We start from the raw sequence: 14,639 nt of genomic DNA on the forward strand, positions 1-14,639 counted from the left end.
AGAGTGAGATATTGAAATCTGACAAAACAGATAACAAGTCATGGCAGATCCAGTAATGAAACACAGAATCAGATCACACATCAGATCGTTGACTTTGGGGTTTGGTAAAGCATGTACTGTGCAGTAAATATATGGCTTGTCTATAAATAGTCGTTCTGTCTTATTATTATAAGTTGGGGCTTGATAAAAGACTGCTACGCCTGTTGCCTCCTTCTAGAAAAGGTCCACACCTATCACAGCATATACTGGCTAACTTTGTTTGTGAGCTCATTGATCTCACAAACCCATGAGGTGTGTGTGTGTGTGTGTGTGTGTGTGTGTGTGTGTGTGTGTGTGTGTGTGTGTGTGTGTGTGTGTGTGTGTGTGTGTGTGTGTGTGTGTGTGTGTGTGTGTGTGTGTGTGTGTGTACTCTTGTGTGTGTGAGGGTGCATGTTTGTATGTGGGTGCAGGGATGGACCACTCACAGCAAACACATTAAAGCAATCCCACTCACTCTCCATATTGCGAGCTTGAACCCACACAGTCTGTTCTGTCTCTTGTTAGTCTCTGTCTTTTACTCCTTTTCAATACAGCCACAACCCATCCTTTAAAAAAACTTTCCCTGGCAGATGGAGACAGAGGCCTCAACACTGAAAGCAGCTGCCCCTGCTTCAGATCTTCTGGCACATGTGGAGCCGGGACTTGGACGAGGAGGTGGCGTCTTTCCACACCTTGCAGGAAAGGCCCTTGGCACAGTCACAGCGCTGGAAGATTTCCAGGCCGTGAGAGCCTTTCTTCCTCTGCTTGGTGCACACCTCTCCCTGCCTCAGCACCGGCTTGCAGATTTTGGTCCAGAAATGGCGGGCGCAGCAGTAGCCCTCTGAGCAATCGGATGACCGCAGGCAAGGGTCGCCCTCATGCCCTAACAGAGGAGGACAAGAAAGGGGACTGGTCAGTTGGAAACCAGCAAAACACACATCTTCAAACAGTATTTGGAGTTGACATATTGTCTGCGCAGATAAAACAGAACCAAATGCTTCATCAGAGACATAAAAGACCTGCATGAAATTATAAATCATCCAGCATCTTAGAGTTTTGCTGTATAGAGCTTCAGTTAAGTAAAGCACAGGAAATGTACGATTATTGCTCATTAAGCTGTTATGTTTTCCATACGGATAAGTTTATGCAACCCTTTCTTCACAATTCAGACTGCATTATACGTGGCCATGTCGGAGACCAAAGAAAATCATGAAGCTTTCAACATAAATCAAGAAAACAATTTGCTTATTCTGTATATTAACCGAATCGTCCCATCTGGTCTGAGTCTGATATTCCTGGCAGGATGTTAGCATTGCTCTTATGAAGGCATTATTAGTATAATTTAGTCATGCAGTTTTTAAATGTGTATCACCTCCTGCCAAAAGCTTTATCATTCAAGCCAGTTGCCCTGTATTGCTGACAAAACCACACTTTGTTGATTAGTTATTTCAAGTTCCAAGCATCAGCATGATGGACTGCTAAGCCTGACTGGTTGTTCATTGCTTCAACACCACAGATTCTTGTTTGTGGATTTTTTTCTCAAGCAGCAACTAACATAAGGCCATTATAATACAATAATGTTTAAGGAGAGGGAGTGAGTCAAGCACAAAATAAAAGTAAATGGTCTTATTTATAGCAACTTTAAGTAGTGCTGCTATTTTCACATTTACTTTAGCGTTGCAGCCTGCTGTCTTTAGGGTGCATTTAGAGTTGAGTAATTTAAGTGTGTCATTAAACGAATTGCTTTATGGATAGGCCCTTACATTGACTTAAATCAGGTGACATGAACACTAAGCAGGGGGCTCAGAGAGTTATTAGCTATAATCATGCCAAACCTGCATTCTGTGGTTTTCACTTGTGTATCACACAAGTGTGTGTGCTGACAATGACAGGGTTTGCATGGCTTTATGTAGGTGCAGAAACAGCAGGAGCATTGTGGTTTCTTCTAGGCTCCCCATGCTGTGCTTTAGGCTCACAGACACTGACACATGAGCAGAGGGGTAATTATCAACATAGTTTGTGGATTGGCGTCGTCCACGGACTCTGTAGGACATGCAGACAGTGAACAACAGAGAGATTCTACCATCGACAGCAGAAAAGCTGAGAAAAAAAACAACAGTGACAGTGTTTACAGAGGGCAGGGTTTCCAGTGGTAATGTTTTAAACATAATCTCACCTTTAAGAGAATGCTTAGCATGTGCCTTCCCACTCTTCCTCCAGTTGGGGTCTTTGGTGGAGAGTTTGTTATGTTCGTCTAAAGCCGAGATGTGAGGTGAGAGCACACTCTCGGAGATAGGGACACAAATATCTGCAGACAGATTAAAGAAGAGATCAAACATGACGGAAAACAACAAGTCAACTTAAGAGATTGTTCCAACTGATGGCCAACAAGTTAAAAGATCGGATCAATATGGCAGTAGCTTGTGTTAGTGTTGCTAAATTAGGTTTTACAGTAGAACTAACTGCAAAAGTGTTGGTAAACTATGTCAACAAAAACTAAAACGATTACTGCAAAGCCTCTGTACAAACGTTGACCACTGATTTCTCACCTCTTGGCATCAATTGAAAACAGTTCAAAAATAGGATTCTGTCTGAAAGCATGTGTTGAACATTACTTAAATGTTCTGGCTCCTTCACTTCCTCTCTGGGCTAAATACTGCACAAGTAATTTTTCACAGAATATCCGCATTAGGCAAGAAGCCTATTTCTGAATGATATCCTGCAGTCACAACAAAACTGAAACTGGCATGCACTGAAAACGTGTTTGTGTCAGACGCGTACAGTTACTGCAGCGGTTCCCAGGACAGCACATGGCATCTCGATGGCAGCGCTTCTTTCTCCTGCGGCAGTTGAGGCAGCGAGAGGGAGCCTGCTGAGGGCTGTGGCAGTAGCTTTCCACGCTGCACTCCTTATCATTGCTGCATGGATACACCTGCTGAGGAAAAAGATGCATTTACTCAATCAATTTTCTCGATTTATAAAAGATCCTGCAGTACACAAGCATACTTTCATAATTTTACTCAACAAAGGTATGGGTTAAGTGCATCATTTCAGTGATAACTTAATGAACAGCTCTCCCCAAAGCTAGAAACCTGATTTTAAAAACACTTTGTGGGAAAGTGTAAATAGAAATATTTGCATTGATAAGATGGCAGTTTCAACAGGTACAGAGCTCTAACCCAGTGAGACACTTGACTAGAAGTACAAAGTGGTAGGTGAGGTAAGCTAGTTAGTTAGAATCAAACACGCCAGCCAATATTGTTGCAGTTGCTCCAACCATCTTCTCATATTAAGTCAAAGGTGCATGTCAGAAGGTGCACTCGTGTTTTATGTAATTTTTGTGGCTTTATATTGCCAAGCACGAGCAGGTTTGATTCAAAAGATCAGATACCCTTTTTGTGAATTATACAGAAAATGTTGCCGCTTATATTTGCCTTTGATGTATCACACAAATCTGGTTGTGGCACAAGTCACAAATTCCCTTAATTGCATCATTCAGACTGGCAATGATGGCCCCTAGCCACATTGTCAAACTCAGTTCAACATCTAACGTCACGAAACAGTCTCTTTAGATTGTGCAGTGGATCTTCTCGGTATGGCAAAACCAATGCGTTATCTCCATCCAAATTAGATTAATTAGATGGGGCATACAGTTGCTAGTGTTGTGTTGTTATACATCTCCCACAAAAGGACATCTGTTATGTTCACAACATTTCTCCCAGATAATCAGAGTGCTGTGTGGCAGAGGACACTATTGTTAGAGAGAACGAACATAGTGGATTTTATTTGGTCTCAACCCCGTAAACCTAGACTTACCCAGACATAACAAAGTTACTGCATTCCTTCTAATTCCATGCTTTGGACAGCGCACCACAGTTGCACCATGCACCTCAGGTCGCAAAATTAAAATTGTAGCAGTTAACAAGCCAAATAAAACTTATGCTCAGGTTAGAGGTATTTATTCTATCCCCAGAAAAGAAAAGATACTTGGCCCCAAATCAAAACCTGATGAAGACCCAACTAAAGCCCAACTTAAATGTAATTAATCATGTTAGAAATTTTTTACTTTAACAGCATAGCATGTTCCAGTAGAGACAACGTTGTATTTAATCAAAGGTTACTTGGCTGTTTACTCATTAACAGTTTGAGACCTACACATAACCTAGGTTCTGGAAAGAGACAGTGTTGTTAAGTATTACAGATGTAATTTTTGATGTTTTGGACATCAAAACCAAATGCTATTAACCTTCACTGTATTTAGTCGGTTGCAGAGGTCTAAGCAGCATGCAGAGATCTGAAACCTTAGCAAATTAACCCCAAACTCTTTGCAAGGCATGATACCATTCGGGCTAAGTGGGAAAATATGCTGGTTGTTCTCTTTTGGTGAACTCTCTACAATTTTAGAGGACAACATGTTGTAAGGATTAACATCTCTCCCACTGGCGTGGTCATTTGATTCAGGTCCCAGACAATAGAGCTATTACAATTTGCAAACCAAGAGAGACCACTTCAGTTTCTCTCAATTTCTCCAAAAGTGTTCAGAGGCTTAATGAGTCTACAGACATAATTGTGGGGCAATTTCTGTAGCTAGTCATACTCCTTCACAGTCAATTTGCCATTGTTTGTGCTTTAGTATTTTTGTGTTTACACTGAAAGGTTGAGACATATTCTGTTATTCAGCAAAGCGCACAAAGAACTTTAAGTCTTTTCCGTAAGTGCACTAAAATGACCACCTTAACAAACAGAACATCCGCTGTCCACAGCAGCAAGAACTACAATTAAAGCCATGATTACTTTTTTCCATAACAATTGTATGCACCAATGGGAAGATTTACTGGTACTTGTTATAATTCCCTACACATGCAAGTCATGTCCCCATCAGACTTGGAGCAGGAGCAAAGGAGTTTGTCCTAAATAGTTTTCACAAATCAAATTAACTCCCCGGTCCAAATGAAATGGCGTTACACATTTGCACTGAATTCATCAAGACCGAGGGACATTTTGAAGAGTTGCAGGGAAGCATCATTACTCTGGCTCAAGTCCACATCCGTTGGGCGAGACATAACAAAGGTTAGGTCATTGTGTTTCTCAAATTTCTGCACATCTTTATATTTTTTTACGCCACTCTCTTTTGTTTCTCTAATGTTTTAGTATATGTTTATTACGATGAAAGGACCCATTTAAATTAAAATTAGGAGAATATGGCCGGATTGTAAATTATGTCCAGTGTAGACCGACATTACAACAACATGTTTGCCTGGCAGACCACCACCGGCACCACAACCACATTTAGCTGGCATTGCCCTGACAGATCTGATTTAGTGTGGCTTACCACTGACAAACATGGAACAATAAACATGAGAATGAACAAGAGAGAGGTTTGAAACAGAGTAAAATCATTTTAGCCACAATTAATGGCAAACTCCATTTGGGGTATAGAGGTCAGCAGGGAGGGGCTGCAATGCCCAAAAGAACAGGCACACATGAATGTACTCCACATGTTAAAATTAACTCGACAATCAATATTTCAGCACATTGGAAGTTGTTACCCGACGATGTGCTTCTGCTTTAGAAAGTGAACGAGATTGGACTTGTTGGACCAATGCCATACTGACTTTCTCAGCCTGGAAACACATGGAGGCAATGATACAGGCATAGAAAAATGAGCAGGAATATTAAACTGAATCCTCATCCATCATTATGACATATTCCCACAATGCAGATGCTTAATGTGTTGATGAAAGTAACAAAGCCCTGATGTTTGATGGATTCCAAATATTTCCTAATTATGTGTTCAGAGCTGTTTTCAGAATTTTCAAAGGCTTTGCTTCAAAGGGACACTCTACCAATTCTACACATGAAGACCAGTTTACTTGTCGTGAGGCGAAATATTCAGTTGTATAGGCTACTGTCTTCTGTGGCTCTGGAGTAACTAAAATCTGAGAAAATAGGAGGTAGGGTTTAATGATGAATAAACGGCATCAATGGGAAGCATAAGATCCAGCAATTTGACCATCCGTTTTGTAAGCTTTCTCTTGCAAGTCCCCTTACTTCATGGAAGTGGAGTAGCCTTTAAAATCTGATATCCTTTACAAAAATGAAAATAATAACATTAATCTTACAGGAATAGTTTGACAGTTGGGTTTTCTTGCAGACAGTTGAATGAGAAAAAAAGGTTACCTCTCACAAGTATTCAGTATTTGCATTAAGTATGGAGGCAGAGCACAGAAGCAATTAGCCTAGCTTAGTAAAAGGACTGGAAGCAGAGGGAAACAGCTAACCCAGCTCTCTCCTCAAAAATATGCTCACCAGCACCTCTACAGCTCACTTTTTAATGTAATGTTTCCCCTTTGTTTAATCTGTAATTAAATAAATGTAAAAATTTAAATTTGTGGTTCTAGAGGGAGTGCAACTATTTCTTGACACCAACAGTTGAGCAGGTTGCCTAGAAACTCACTCAGAGTCCAGGAAGTCACTGCTCCTGCGCAAAATAATAGAGCTCCCTCTAAAAACCACGACTCTCCTATTCTGTTTACAACTACAACAAGAGATCATGTGTTAATTAGTGAGCTTTGGGGGAGCTATGGTGTATGTTAGATTCTTGAAAAAGCCGTCCCAACTATTAATGCTAAGCTAAACTAATCAGCTCAAGCTCTTTTTCCATGACAAAGACATGAGAATGGTTTTGATCAGCTAATCTAACTCTCAACAAGAAAGTGAATCACAAAGTCCACTTTGACCACATCTCACTGTCTTCTTCAACTGATGGAGTTTGCTAAAAAAAAAAGAACATCCAGATAATCATTTTGTTTTTGACAAACTACTCTTACCAAAGTCAAGAATGAACTTTCAACCTTGGGTGTAATCACAGCTGAGGAAGGTAATATGTTCTGAAGAGGAATTCAAGAAAGTGCAGTGGGAGTTTTTTCCCCTGACATGAAAAATGTGCTGTTATCTAAATATGAAGATAAATGGGCCGGGCGAGTGCAGTAGTACTTCATACTACCTGCTCTGATTCCTATCTGTCTTTTCTGGCCAGAGGCTTGGATCGATTACAGTGCATAGTGCATGTGGAGGGGGAGCAGGGAAGAAGAAGAAGACTAAGCACAGGGCTCACCTCTTCCATATAGGCTCAAACTGCAAGACAGCCCTTTGAAACCCAATGATACAAGGCTGACCCCCAAATCACGGCTGATAATCTTGCCTTATCTTGTCATGTTTTAAATTGCCTCATTCGCAACTTCTGAGGGATGGGGTTTCATATGGATGCATCTCATTTATCTCACATCTTTTTTTCTGTTGCTCCCTTATTTTTCCCTCGACAGTCTTCACACATAAAAGCGCAGCCTTTGGGTCCTGCGGAGGAAGCGGGTTGAAAACTGTGTACTCTGCAGCCTCTTTTGGTATGCTGGTGAGATGATAAAGGAGGAGACAGACAGAGCCATAAGGGAAGCCCCCGGCCCTGTCTCGTGCTGCTCTCGTGCTGGTTAAGCATTGTGGCTTTGAAGAAGAACCTTAAATGTGCAGGAGCAACAATCTACAAGGGATTTACTGCCGGATATACAGGGCTTTGAACCATCCCCCTTGGTCTTTGGGTCCCTTATTTACCTTGCTAGAGTCATTCCAAAGTGCTGATATAACTCGATAGAAGTGCACTGTAATGCATAAAAAACGCAAAATATTGTCTCTATTGTTTAGTTTCAGTCTGAGGGCTTCAAATTTAGGGAGGGTAAAAAAAATGTTGGGGATTAGGGGGGTTGAACTTTATGTTTTACTCTGTAGTAGGCCCTTTTACAGCGTGTTTTCTCAGAAACCTCCTATTGACTTACTGAAAAATGGCAACATCTCCCCATAACAAGTAATAAGTAATATAACAGGGGAACTTCATCGTCGTGGTTACAGGGAGTAAACTTTTAAACAATGTACCAATATGACACTAACCTCCATAAAGTAGTAACCTTATCCCAAAATCTTTCCCTTAACTTAAGTGAGTCATTTTGTGTCTAAAAAGAGTTTTTTGCATCAAAAACAGAATTATGTTTCGGAATTGCACTTTTTTGAATCATGGAGAAAGTGAGGGGCTGTCTTTTAATGGGACTATTAACTATATTGCAAAAATAAATAATACATTTCAGGGCTCCCATGCTCTACCGAAAAAAGTGCCAAAAGAAAAACTGTAATACCCTCCCTCTTTTCTGAACCACTCTCCCCCTTAATAATTTACATACGGTCCCCTACTGCTCGTACGTGAAGGGACACTACTGAGAAATAAGAGAAGTCCATACATGCTGTACTTCCATAGTGTTTGTCTGAGTCAAAAACATTATTAAAAAAACTACAATAAAGCTTTAAGTAAAAGGACTTCTTCACACTCTTAGTACACATCCACGCTTTTTGAGCTCCATGTCGTGATTGCACTTGACCTTCAGAAATCAGGCCTGTAACCTGAAACTGTGAATGGTGTTAATGAGTGGCAGGGGCCTTACAGAGCCAAATAAACGAGGTCACTGAATAAACAACCTTCATATGCCCTGAAAGCACAGACAGCCGGTATCAGATAACATAGGGATGGCTGCATACAAGTCACTCGTACAAACCATGTCTTCAAACACAGCTTGGCGTCTTTCATCACGTAAAACACATGTGTTTATGGGCATGTCCCTTTGAGTGCTAGAATCCGTAGTCTCCAAAAACTAGACCTTCCTTAAGTTAAGTATACATTCTGGGTTGATCCTATTCATCGGACACGAGAAGAGGCACACAGACGGCGTACATGACTGCTCTCTTCAAAGACTATCAAAGGAAAGCGGAAAAGCTCTTGGTGGTAATCTAGGAGGTGTGCTGCTCTAAAAGGTGTAATCCTGTGGAATGAGAGGTGTACGGGACTCCTCTCTCATTAACAGGTCCAATTCAGTAAAGGAGGTTTCCACAGGAGACCCCTAATGGCTCCGGTGCAGGACCCTCACAGCGCCCAAGGGACCCACAGACTGGAAGGGCTACAGGACAAGAGGCTGTAGCACAAACTGAGCCGAGCACTAACAAGCACTTGCACTTCTTTTCTCAGCTCATTAGGATCACTAAACATTCATTTAAAGTTAGAGAAAGAAAGAGAAATGGACATGGCTCTAGTTTTATAGGCAGAGCGCTCAGAGATCGCTTGTTAAAGTAATCTCTGTGTTGAATTAAATAAAGCAACTAGTTAGGGCTGACTGACAGGCTGCTGATTTTTTACAGACACGTACCGCATGAATGCCGCCACGCTGTCGGTTCCCTTGTGGGTTCAGAGGTTACCGTGGTGAGCACTGCCTGCCCATGCTATCCATTTCTGTTGGTTCCCTTCCAAGGAGCCAACAGTGCCACCCAAGAGTGCCGGGTGTCAAGGTCTCAGAGGCGTACATTTTTGGTTTTCTTAGATTTACTGGTGTGAAAAGGATCAGACAACGAGAAAACACTCAGCGGTTTGCTCCCCGACTGAACGCAAGGGATAGCCAAAACCTGACCCTGGTTTGCGTGTGGCTTATGTAAGCTTTATCGCCAAACAATGTCAGCAGCTACAGGAAATAAAAGCACATTAAGCTGTCAAATAAGCTAAGGCTTTTCAGCAGCGTTTCTAATCTGATGGATAAAACACCAAATTACACCCTTCTTTCCTGCTTCAGCGGCTTCTCTCCACAGGGTGGCTGGACTCTCTCCCTCGATAATTTGCTACATTTGAAAGTAAACCACTGAGGGTGATTTTTTGGGAAGATTTCATGAAATTGAAATATTTAACTGTAAAAGGTAGTAAAAAAATGAGTACGATTTTTTTTGAAATGGCCATTGTGGTGAATTATTTATATTATCGCTCACATAACTGTCAAGGTCACAATCCCTCACATCCTGAACTCGCTGCGAATCCTCCAGAGGTGTGATAATCTGCCAACTATTCCACACCAATTGTACCAAACTCAACAGCAAGACGCCTTGACCATAAATCTACTTGCAGTATATCAGCTCTGAGGTTTCCCATAATGCAGATGCCAGAGAAAAAATGTGAGTTGATGCATGCCCATTTTCCAAACTTACACCCAAGCTTTAATCAGCAGTAATTCACTCCACAATTGCAGACGAAGATGAAAATATTTTGGGGTGCCTGCTGTGAACCACTTCAGAAAGAAAATGACTGAGTAATGTGCTGTTTTGTGCTTTGCAACCTGTTTCAAGGCATTAATCATAATTAAAAAAAATCTGAGGTAGAGTAATTGCAGTTATAGACTCCCTGTGATCGCTCCCAGACTAAATAGACACCACACTTTGCCATTACAGCCTTGTGAAGAGAGCTGACTTGTTATCTGTGATTTATTCTGCTCATAAATGGCCACTGTATGATGACATGCAGAAGGTCATTGCTTTTTGCTTGCCAGAATCAAGTCACATATCTGGCCAGGGCTGAGCTGAGGCTTTTACTTACAGCTCTGGAAAACCTCCTGGGAGCCAGAGCACACACACAAATACATATATATTATATATTATATATATATATATATAATATATGTATTTGTGTGTGTGTGTGTGTGTATATATATATATATATATATATATATATATATATATATATATATATATATATTGATAGCCATCTTCATTTGGACACATAGCACCATGATATTTTACTTTTGCAATAGTATGGTGGTCTCTGCATACACATATTGTTTCCCCTCAGTCCACTCTTCCAAACCGCTGCAGATTATTGTGATGGCAAAGATGTAAGCAGGCGTTCAAATTGAGGTCTGGCAGGATTGTTTGAGGTTGGAGAAAGTGGCTTTTTCATTATTTCTGCTGCCTGAGCTGGATGTCAAGGAGCTGCTCTCAGCACTACGCTCTTCACAGATATCCAACACTTTCACTACTGAAAGTGATATTACAGACAGTTGAACAGGCCAAATGTAAACAAGAGTTGTGTGGGAGCCCATCAGGTAAAAAAACAAGGACAAGAGTGATCAGCTGTTTCAGTGAACTGATGAGCAGACTCAAGGTGATGGAGATGTGGCAGTGCCATCTGCTGCTCAAAAAGGTACTCTGATCTTAACATAATCAGACTCCAACATGTTTAATTAAAAGTTAGAGTTAGTGGTAATGGGAAATGAAGGCCTGCTGGCTTTTGTCAGTTTTTTGTTTGACTGATGAATCATGTTTCTTTTCACACCAGTATCTGTTTTCCTCTTCAAAAAACAAACTAAAATATCCACTTATGAGAAATCAAACTTTGCTTTCCAGGCCAAGCAATATAAATATACAGCTCTAATTACGCCCTTGATAAAACTCGTAATGTTCGCAACTTTTTACGTTTGCCAGAATGAAACCTGCCAAATGTTTAACATTTTTTATTCCACGTTTGGTGTCAAACTACAGTAATATGGCACTGTGTTGAAACAGCAGGAATTGATAACTCTTTGAGTGGGTATTAAGTGGTTGGTAAGAGTATCCCTCAGAGGCCCACCAGTAAGAATCTCATAATCCCAGCAAGCGTCTGGACCACTTTAATGACACTAAGACCCAGACAGAAAATTACCCCAAGTGTTAACTTTTTCTCACATTTCTGCTGGCATTAATGATTTACCGTCGATGTGCGCTGCACCCGACTGTGGCGTCAGGTCTGAAAGGCAATTAGGGTTTATGAGGGGTCCAATCCCTGCAATTTCCAATAACGATTCCCACGTGAGAGAGTTCTTTTAAGTCATTGGGCTATTTCACTCACACACCTCAAGATACACCGTAGGAAAAGTTTTGGAGACGTACCGCACAATTACGCACGCTTATCTGGATCAATAGCACACTTATAATGTAATTTAAAATGAGGAAAAATCTGATCGTTTCCTTGTCACGCTTGTTAGAGTGACTAGACACTACTTTTGGAATAGTCCGGTTGTTATTACCACTAATAATAAATGGTTCTAAATCCTTTAACCCAATTTCAGGCTTTGCGCAAATGTAGGTCTGGCACATTAATTTTTGTCAACAGATAATTAAATGAATGAAATTACCTGCGCAAGGATGTTATATTTCTTGGTGATCCCGAGGTGGACAGTGTCGGAGCGGTTTGTGGGGGGTGTAGGTGTCTCTCCCAACAGAGCTGGCTTGATTAAATTCGCCTTTGGGTGCGCCTCTGATACCTGGGTTGTCCCCGTCTTCAGTGTGGCGACGAGAAACACCACAGCACAGCATCTATTCCAAGTTAAGACTAGCATCCTTGAACAAAAAAAAAATCTGAGATACCAAAAAGAAAAGAAAAAAAATCACTTGAACAACCTTAACTTTGTGCCGCAAAAATGAAGCTTGTGCGCCCTGTCAGTGTCCATGCGTTACGCTTGCCCGACTGCAATACAGAGAGTAGTGATGGGACCACGTTTTTTTTTTTCCCCCTGAAAATCAGATATTCAGAGGAATGACTGCCATCAACACAGATAACTAAAAAATACACAGAGCCCAGTGTGGAAGCGAAACAACCAAGAAGTGAATCTGTTTAAAATGCGGATGCTCTGAAGGTCAGAGAGAAACTTGACGAGAGGTTTCCTCTCTGTCTCTGTCTGGCTGTGAGTGAGCACTTAGTCCTGCAGTCGGGTGTTTTATGATCTCGGATAGTTTCTTTTTATAGGATTCTAATGAGTTTTCTTCCTCCGCCCCTATTCACAACTGACAAAGAATGAAACTGATCTGTATGCGGCACTGCTGCTTGCACATTGTCGTCTCGACACCGGCACCAGGAGCCTCGTTGGGAAAAGGCTATAAAATTATACCCTCTGTATTTTAACTGGGCGCTTGACCCTTTTTACTGCGAGGTGGTTGGGCGCGTAGAAAACGGAAAACAGTCATGGTGAGGCTGCTAAAAAAAGAGGGATTGTAGGTAACGGGGAACATTTTCCGTGATCACAAGAAATTCGTGTTTCTAGGAAACTGTTACCTGTATGCGTAAAAATGTATCATCTAAAAGAAAATCACCCTCAGGACATCTCAAAAGCAATTAACATTTTTCATTTAGACTTGAATTAGGCTTGTCATTGAAATGATGCCCTGACTAATGTGCAATGTAAATAAGCCATAGGCGGTTCAGGGTCCATTTAACCAGCATTCCGGAATAACTTAGAATAAAAAAAAACTATCTGATAACCATTGTTTTCCCTCTGTGGGAGAGGCATCCCTCGTGATGCAGGGAATTCCAATGGTGATAAAGTTAGTGATACAAGTATTATAGAGACTCCTTTGTTTGATTCCTAGAGTTTTGTATCAAGACAAGTTATATCCATGTTGGTTAGATAATGCATATGGAGGTACAATGAACTCTTTCAGGCAGGTAAAGCCTATGATTTTGGAAGAATGAGGCATTTAGGACAGGGACCCAAGTTCTGTCTGGTGATAACTCCTTTTGGTGATTTTAAAAGTTTGTAAACTCAAAATGATTGCAAATGTATGTCTTCTACTGCCTTTTTCATGTATTTAATGTTTTGAAAGGTGCCACTTCAAATGTTGCTGCAATTATTCAACTGTAGCTATCCATCAAATCATCTTCTTAGTCCATTAACCTCATGACTATTATACTCCTGAAAAAATGGAAATTGTGATGCACATATAGAAACCAGAGTGCATGTAAATCAAACACAAAACCTAAATGATCAGCCAGTCATCAAAACCATCTTTCCCACAATGGCTCTATGACTCTACGCCTAATAATGCTCTAGTCGTCACACAAGTTGGAACTATCTATTCAAGGCTGGAAGCTCGGCTGGGCTGGGATGAAACCAGTATACCGTTAAAGGCTTCTGACCTCAAAAGCGATCCATCACAGGCTCCAATTCAAAGTGTCAAGGTCTTTTGTTGGAGACAATAGACAACCAACTGAACTGGGGAGTGGGAGGAAGTATCGAACTTGTTTGATGTAACTGTAGATGCTTAGAGGCGATACTTTTTTAGCCACCTTTGTCATCCGAGTGCAAAGTGATTTACCTTGAAAGACTGCCATCAGACAGTTGCTTTTTGCAGATAAGAGTTTTAAAATAAATCATCCATTTTCTCAGGAAAAGAGGACCTGCTGGATATAATGTTTTAAAATGTCAGAAAAGAGTGAGACAGCTCAACTTGATTAAATACCACGGCCATTATGAATATTTAATGCATGTGTTCTGTTGGATAAATGAACGAGTATGTTCAAATAACCAAGCAAAACAAAACAATGCCTCACAGGAAAACTTTGATTTGTTCCATAAACAGCAGGTGATGACCAGCTGGATGTTGTCTGCCTTCATCGGATTAAATGGCTGAAAACGTCCCCGAAGATAGAGGGTGAAAGTGGCTTAAAGGGAACTGGAGGACCACAGCAAAGAAGGATGGGTCCGGTCAGGAGTGTCTATGGCATTACAAACACATTAATCACTTTAATACATGCAAGCAGAAAAGAGGAGACACTTAAAATGACATTCTGCTGAAACACCGGTGGAGCATGAGCAGCATGTTGATGCTCTGGTGCTGATAAGTGGGGAGAAGTCCAGAGGAACCATTTAATGAGATGTGACGAGAATCTGAGTAACAGATGATAAAAGTATTTCCGATGGACGGAAGGTGATGTGAATTTTCTTCGACAGCAAAGC

At 41.0% G+C, this 14,639-nt stretch overlaps 1 protein-coding gene across 1 annotated transcript; it reads right to left on the reverse strand.

Moving 5' to 3' along the window:
* Positions 1–650: 650 nt before the first annotated feature.
* Positions 651–12,245, reverse strand: dkk2 (dickkopf WNT signaling pathway inhibitor 2). The gene is made up of 4 exons (XM_054605192.1): positions 12,042–12,245; positions 2,800–2,953; positions 2,195–2,326; positions 651–901 (listed from the first exon to the last, which is right to left on the reverse strand). Exons 1-4 carry the CDS (start codon positions 12,243–12,245, stop codon positions 651–653), a joined length of 741 nt encoding a protein of 246 aa, XP_054461167.1.
* Positions 12,246–14,639: the final 2,394 nt, after the last annotated feature.

Source organism: Anoplopoma fimbria, chromosome 9 (genome assembly GCF_027596085.1).
Source record: "Anoplopoma fimbria isolate UVic2021 breed Golden Eagle Sablefish chromosome 9, Afim_UVic_2022, whole genome shotgun sequence".
NCBI lineage: Eukaryota > Metazoa > Chordata > Actinopteri > Perciformes > Anoplopomatidae > Anoplopoma > Anoplopoma fimbria.

What these genes read in the sequence shown, in the direction of transcription:
- dkk2 (XM_054605192.1), bottom strand. Translation starts at nt 12,245, where the DNA reads ATGCTAGTCTTAACTTGGAATAGATGCTGTGCTGTGGTGTTTCTCGTC. An exon ending in TGGGAACCGCTGCAGTAACT is followed by an intron (nt 2,327 to 2,799) that starts GTACGCGTCTGA and finishes ATCTGTCTGCAG; the next exon opens with ATATTTGTGTCCCTATCTCC. An exon ending in TGCTAAGCATTCTCTTAAAG is followed by an intron (nt 902 to 2,194) that starts GTGAGATTATGT and finishes CTCCTCTGTTAG; the next exon opens with GGCATGAGGGCGACCCTTGC.